Genomic DNA, 7500 nt, shown 5'->3' on the forward strand with positions numbered 1-7500 from the left:
TCATGAAAGTGTGTGACCACCTGAACCTGCTGGAGAAAGACTACTACGGCCTGGCGATCTGGGAAACTCCCACTATGAAGGTGAGCGTCAGTGTAACGGTCAGTATCTGTCCAACAATCACTGTTCCATTAGCAGACATCATTCACGTCATTGATGATTAGACGAACCCTTTGCCCTGTTATTGATCACTAAAGCTTAAACTGCATTTGACATTTTCTTGATTAGACTTGGATGGACCTGACCAAAGAGATCCGCCGGCAGGTACAAGGTGAGCTCAACTCTGTGTTTGTCTCTGTGACACTGAGCCTCACGCACAAACAGTCTTTGCTGTGAGTTGGCAGATTAGGCCTGTCTGTCCTCATGTTTTCTCACACACAGAGAGTATCTGAGGAGAAACGATATTCAGCAACGTTTGTACTTTTAACCGTCACGGTTTTGTCTCCACGTGGACGCTGTAGTTTCACTTTCTCTTGCTTTTTTGCTTTGACCACTGCACTTCAAGACAAATGTGTTTCCTTATAAAGAGAAGCACGAGTGTGGCAGCATGCAGAGCAAGTAAAACTCATGAGCTGTTGATTTAGACTCATTAATAAAAGTAGCCACGTTTCATAAATCGTAGATTTGTGTGAGCAGGGAAATAAAGGTTTTTGCACACATGTTCATTACTCTGACCAGTCTGGGTCATTGTTTAATCACTGCTTCCTTTCTTTCTCAAGGTGCCAACTATAATTTCACTTTCAATGTAAAATTCTATCCACCGGACCCGGCCCAGCTGTCAGAAGACATCACAAGGTACACACATGTCCAGTCTCCCACTAGTGAAAACAGTTTTGTGTCACACAGTGGCGGGGTGTGTAGTCCGTGTGTGTTTTTAGTTCCCACGAGGATGAAAATCCGTCCAGTTTGTCAGCTGGAGGCTTCAGAGCTTCCAGATGAATCCAAGCTGCATGTTTCTAACCTGTGGAGCCTCCATGTCTCAGTTTTATTTAACCTTCTCCAGATTGACAGTGGTTATGTATTATTTCAGTAGGTGAAGCAATTTTTCCCGGGAACGAACGACCAGCCTCTGTGAGTCAGAGCTGGATCAAACTTTGATGTGTTCATCAGTGAGCATGCGAGTTTAGCTCCGACTCTGGTTTCCACCATAGTCTTCTGGGGCTTTAACACATCTCACAGCACGACTGTGTTAATCCAGGTACCATCGATCTATGATTAATGTGAGAACTGCATGTCATTGCAGATACTATCTCTGTCTCCAACTGCGAAAGGACATCCTCCAGGGCCGCCTTCCCTGCTCCTTCGTTACTCTGGCTCTGCTGGGCTCCTACGCTCTGCAGTCAGAGCTTGGTGAATATGACCCCGAAGTGCACGGCAGTGAATATGCTAAAGAGATGAAAATGGCCCAAGGTCAAACCAAGGAGCTGGAGGACAAAATGATGGAGCTGCACCACACATACAGGTCAGTCGCCCAGTGGAGCTCTTATTTCATTAGTTGGAGATCCATCCATGTTCTTCCACTTATCCAGGGCGACCACATTCTCACTGGGATCACTGGGATGATGGTGGATTTGAACCCAGTACACTCTTGGAGTGACCGCTGGGCCACTGTCTCACTTATTGCAGAGGATTTATGTAAAGTTCACGAGTTGCTGTGTTGCTGAGTTCATCAGTGCTTTCTTTCTTTCTCAGGATGCACCAAACTGTAGATTTTCCCACTCCTAATATTGCAGCCATTTCTCAGATGAGTTATTTCCGTTTCCACAGTTTAAGGACGGCCTGTTTTACCTGCATGAGCTCCTTTGACCACATGTTGTCTGTTCTGTTCACTCAAATCAACTCCAGGCCTTATCAATCTGCTTAATTGATAACGACGTAACGGCGTAATCACCCACACCTGCACATGAAGCAGCCTGTCCATCAACTGTCCAATTACTTTACTCTAAAAAGTGGGTGGCACATGTTAAGGAGCTGAAGCTCATAAACCCTTCATCCAATTTGGATGTGAATCCCTTCAAATGAAAGCTGAGAGTTTGCACGTTATGTCCACGTCCAGATAAAACACTTGTCAGTATCTCGGGTTTGCACGAAGCCGTTGATCGGTCACATGCGATAGACGGAGAAGTCGCAGCATCACTAACATGTGACACGTGTCTTTGCAGACAGGGAAGTTAAGCTAACAAACATGAGAACTGAACGGTCAAGTTGTGTGTGAGCTTCTAGAATAATAATAATGGATGGCATTTATACACTTTTCAGGGCCCTCAAAGCGCTTTACAATGCCACTATTCATTCACTCTCACATTCACAGTGGAGGCTACAGTTGAAACACTTGTTTCTAAAGTGAAACATGTAGTAAAGCAGCTTCTAACATCTAAGTGTGGATTCAATCAGCGTCACAGAAGCTAAAGATTTTGGATTTCTTTGTGCCGTCGCAGATCCATGAGCCCAGCGCAGGCAGATCTGATGTTCCTGGAGAACGCCAAGAAACTTTCCATGTATGGAGTGGACCTCCACCAGGCCAAGGTGAGCATCCTCAGCTTATTGTTCCTTATAGACTATTTTTAACTCCAATCACTAAATAGTGAGTAGGGATTCACCCTTGTTTCCATGCTAACTTTGGGAGCAGGTCGTTCACGTACTTCACAGAGAACCTGTCCTCGTACATGTCGGCGTGAATGTGTTGCTCCCTGTGAGAAACCGGTGTGATTGGCGTCTGTGCAGCGTGACAGTGTGCACATCAGAAATAAGGTCATTCTCCTCACATCAGAGCAGGTATTAAAAATAAATATAGAGAGCACTTTGAAGATGATACTGCCCCCCTGTGGATGCTTGGGAGCAGCACATGCACAGTCAGAAAAGAGCTTCACAGTCCAGATGAACTAAATGTACATAAGCAGGTGTAGTAATCCAAGCAGCCTCCTTTAGACCGCTGCGTGCTGACTGGGCTGCAACCATGTTTTCAGAAACATTTAGTATCTCCTGTTTATTTATTTGCGTACATTGCTTTAGGAGTTATTTCTTTCATTCTGAATATCTGTTAGGATCTGGATGGAGTTGACATCATACTGGGGGTTTGTGCCAGTGGTCTGATGGTTTACAAAGATAAACTGAGGATCAACCGTTTCCCCTGGCCCAAAGTCCTCAAAGTCTCCTACAAACGAAGCAGCTTCTTCATTAAAATAAGACCATCTGAGGTAAACCTGTTTGTTTTTCCCTGACGTCCTGCTGAGGTCCTCAGTCTTGTTCACAGCAGCTTTGTGTCTGTCCTAACAGGTGGAACATTATGAGAGTGCCATCGGGTTCAAGCTTCCCAACTACAAGGCAGCCAAAAAGCTGTGGAAAGTGTGTGTCGAGCATCACACCTTCTTCAGGTATTCTCATTGTGCTGCATCTCTGAAGGAGCTGTGGCGTTTTCAGATCTGAAGATCAATATTCTTATGTGCAGGCTGACCTCCTCTGAGATGGCCACCACCCCGAGGAAGTTCCTAGCGTTGGGCTCGAAGTTTCGTTACAGCGGCCGGACTCAGGCGCAGACCAGGCAGGCTAGCTCTCTGATCGACAGACCAGCTCCCCTTTTCCAGCGCTCGTCCAGCAAGAGGAACTCTCGCAGCCTGGATGGAGGTACGCCTTTACAACAAACTGACTCTGCTGCACTCGTGCTTTTCAGTCTGGCCTACGAGTCCAAACAGCTACAACAGATGTATAAAACGGCTGGGTGCGCCCATGCTGCCATCGGTTTTAACCAAAACTACTTGACCCACTGGTGCAATTGAAAAATTCCAACAGTTCCTGAAATTATCTGTGCTTCTTCAGTGATATTATGGTCGTTACAGCAGACAGATGTCACGGTCTGGCTGGCAGACCGTGGGGAGTTAGGGAAATAGGACCCAAACGCCGGACTCTTCAGTGCAACAGTGTTTATTTACAAGGTGGTGAAGTAAACAACAATAAATCCCCCAGTGTCCCTGCACTCCCCGTGCTCACTGCTCCTTCTCCTCCCACACTCCTCCTGAGGGGAAACAATAGAGGCAGCCATTACACACTTATCCCAGCAGGCATACACTCACACTTGACTGTGCTTGAAGACTGATGTGTAGTCAAACGCAATAATCCCGCGTCGGTGGAAGCTCCATCACTCATCTAAATAGCTCCCCGACGAGCCCAGATGAGGAGCAGGTGTGCGGCAAGGACTTCGGGTGTGGCCAGCCCTCAAGTCAGGCCACGCCCCCCGGGCTGAAGGTGCCTGTAACTTGGCCACAGAAGAAAGGCAACACACACACCTGCCTACATACAGATGTGCACAGGGGCAGTGCAGACAACACACCAAATAATAATAATAATAATAATAACAACAGTCATAGTCCCCACTGTCCACGGACCCCGAGCCCCCAGAGCCGGGTCCGTGACAACAAAAGGCAAAAGAAAGAGAATTTGGCAGAAAGTTAACAGAAGAAGAGGTCAAAGGAGTTTGCAAAGAAAAGCGTCTGGACTTCTTTAAGTTACTTGAAGTTACCATTTCAAGTAACTTAAAGAAGTCCAGACGCTTTTCTTTGCAAGCTCCTTTGACTACGATGACCTGGATGACTGAGAACCTTCACAGACAACAGAAGAAGAGGGAAAATCTGCTTCATCACCTGCTGAGAAACAACAACAACCAACATGAGTAACGGTCAATAATTAAATGTTACTGAGCAGCTAATGATACAGGACATGTTCAGAGGCAGCAGACCAAGATAGTGTGTGTGTGTGTGTGTGTGTGTGTGTGTGTGTGTGTGTGTGTGTGTGTGTCATGAGAGTGTAAGTAATGTGAGTCTCTAAGTTGTGGAATAACATTGAGGCACAGCTGGCCAGGAGGGGGGAGGAGGAATGCCTCCCTGCACCTCTTGCATCACAGGGATGGAGCAGGAGGAGGCGGCACGCTCTCAGCAGACCTTGATCTTTGCTGCGACGCTGTACACAGGTTTACTGTAATGACCCTAATATGACTAAAAAGCAGAGAGTTGCTGCTTTCACAACCTGTTGTAATTCCTTCAGTTGAGTCCAGGAGTTACAGATGTTGGAGGAAAAGTTGCAAACACCTGTTTGACGCCAGCAACAGGTTTAGGGTTAATCAGTGCGTTCACGTGTATGAGTGTGTTCTGTGTCGGCTTCTTTTCACAGTCAGCTGGTGGCTTTGATGTTTCAGGATATTTCTATACAAAGACTCACACAGATAACTGCCAGCAGCACAGTGGCATCTGTGCCACCAGCAGCACACGATGCACTCAGACTGGGTACTTCTGTAGTACAAGTACTTTTGAGCTGATTCAGTTGACTTGCTTCCTAAACCCTTGGGTACATTAATGAGTAGTGTTTATTGATAAATGACATCATAAAGAATTATTGTTGAATAGTTTCCAAAAACAAAGCGAGGCTATCGTCTCTTCCATTCTAGCAATGGTGTCGACTCCCGACAACAAGTCCAGCCGTCCCGTCAGTGCCCCTGTTATGTCACCAGTGTCACCTGGGGAGGCCACCCCGTCACCACTGCTACCCACCCTGCCTCGTTCTCACCACCACGATGTCTCCACGCCCAGAGGACACCGATATTCCAGCAGAAAGGCAGAGTTACAGGCAGAATGCCTGAAAACTGACAGCGTCAAGAGCCACAGTGCCAAGTCTACTCCAGAGATTAAGGTAGGGCACCACCGAGCTGTAACTCTACTTATTATTGGGAAAAATACCTCGGCTTAATTTATAATCTGAGATTCACAAGACCAGAGCAACCCAGAGAGAGAGAGGCTCAGCTGGACTGGGTGAGCGCTGCACATTTACAGCACAGTTTAAGGCCCTTTCCTTTATAACTTTGTATAAATGAAGTGATCACATCTTATTTTTTCTCCTCTCTTCCTGGAAAATACTGTGCACTCAGTTTGAGTGTCCTTTGTTTAAAATGCTGATTGGAAATTAACTGCTGCTTGCCTTCAGCTGTGCCAGGTAGAAGCTGTTGTACTACGCTGGACTACAACTTTATTTACATTTGCAAAGTGAACACAGACCAGCTCTGGCTGCTTCACCTGTGGTTGTAACTATATGAAGGCTGTTGTCCTGTTTTTCCTGATGATCCTCAGCATGTGAGTTTTGTTTAATGTACTAGACGGTGGGCAGGAGAGAGCGGAGGCATGCCCCGTCTGTGGCCATTACTAACGGGGAGAAAGAACGAAAAAGCCAGGTTTGTTTTCCTGACATGATCCGACCTGATGCATGACGGATCAGAGCACAAGATTAAAGATGTTATAACTGAATCTGCTTATGATCATATAGTGTGTAAGAAATATCTGTGTGTGTCTGTCTGTGTGCGTGTGTGTGTGTGCGTGTGTGTGCATGTGCGTGTGTGTGTGTGTGTGAGTTTGCTTGTGTCAAAATCGGGGACTTCTATCAGCTCACACACCAGTCAATTGGGGACACCTCTCCCTTTGGGGACCAAAACCACCGTCCCCAATTAGATTTAGCATGCTCTAAAACATATTTTAATCCAAAAATCTCACCTGTCCCCAAAAGTGACATTTTTTAGATTTTTTGTGTATGTGTATGACATTGCCCCCAAAATTTTTCGCAATCTGTGTGTAACTCTATGTTGCCCCTAGTGGAAGTGTGTGAAATTGCAAAAATTTCCACTGTCCCCAAAAGTGACATTTCTTGGATTTTTTTGTGTGTGTATTACCTCTCCTTAACCCTTATATTATTATAGTGTAAGATTTCTTTTAATATACTGATCTTTGTTGAAAATCTTATTCAACATTCTTTTGTATGAATGGTTTTATATAAACAAACATTTGTTCTCTTGACTAAATAATAGAAATCAGTAGACTATTTGTTAGAAAGTAGATTATATTTTGAAAGGGTAAAGAAGACACTAGAAAATACAAAAGAGTCACATTTCACGTAATTATGATATAAATAGTTTTAATATTTTTTAAAGAATTATTTGGCATGATGTGAAGCAGATGCATGAAATAATGGAGCACTTTAGGTTCATATTTGCTTTCTGAACTGCAGCTTGACATAAATTACTCTAAATTCTTGATACTTGTATTGCAACATATTTAAGATGTTTCTTGAATTTCTGTTGAATGGTGCAGGGATCCAAAATTTGGTGAAACAGCTGAGCTAAATTTAAATTTCAATGTTAGTACCTTTTAGGCAGTATGTAAAATACTGCCTAAAAAGCATAAGTCACAAGCATATGGCATAAAACTTAATTCTCACCAAAGTCTCTTTAAGAGCTGATCAAAAACTGTGTAAGACTATGGTCACTGAATATGGATCATGACAGAAAAAAAATTATATCCTGGATACAAGCGGGAAAGATTAGCTTCTGTAGCATGGTTGACTGGGCCTTAGAGATATGTGCAGAGTTTGACTCAAGTCAAATTCAAAGTCAGCTTTATTGTGAAAACCCATATGTACAGATGATACACAGGAATTTTAAATTGTAATGCTCCCACGGTCTACAGTGTA

At 44.5% G+C, this 7500-nt stretch overlaps 1 protein-coding gene across 11 annotated transcripts in view; it reads left to right on the forward strand.

Moving 5' to 3' along the window:
- Positions 1 to 7500, forward strand: part of epb41a (erythrocyte membrane protein band 4.1a) — a 60635-nt gene that overhangs the window by 17562 nt on the left and 35573 nt on the right. For 8 of the 11 annotated variants that reach the window (XM_087834523.1, XM_087834512.1, XM_087834520.1 and 5 more), the window contains exons 4-13: positions 1 to 80; positions 226 to 268; positions 717 to 792; positions 1241 to 1459; positions 2436 to 2523; positions 3042 to 3194; positions 3274 to 3371; positions 3446 to 3621; positions 5435 to 5676; positions 6137 to 6211. The exon at positions 1 to 80 is cut by the window's left edge and continues 25 nt beyond it. In XM_087834523.1, coding sequence (XP_087690649.1) covers positions 1 to 80; positions 226 to 268; positions 717 to 792; positions 1241 to 1459; positions 2436 to 2523; positions 3042 to 3194; positions 3274 to 3371; positions 3446 to 3621; positions 5435 to 5676; positions 6137 to 6211 — 1250 coding nt within the window. The remainder of the gene's footprint in view (positions 81 to 225; positions 269 to 716; positions 793 to 1240; positions 1460 to 2435; positions 2524 to 3041; positions 3195 to 3273; positions 3372 to 3445; positions 3622 to 5434; positions 5677 to 6136; positions 6212 to 7500) is intronic. The other 3 variants (XM_087834519.1, XM_087834521.1, XM_087834522.1) reach the window with 1 other exon arrangement.

This window comes from Neolamprologus brichardi, chromosome 22, assembly GCF_056152115.1.
Source record: "Neolamprologus brichardi isolate AB-2024 chromosome 22, ASM5615211v1, whole genome shotgun sequence".
Lineage (NCBI taxonomy): Eukaryota > Metazoa > Chordata > Actinopteri > Cichliformes > Cichlidae > Neolamprologus > Neolamprologus brichardi.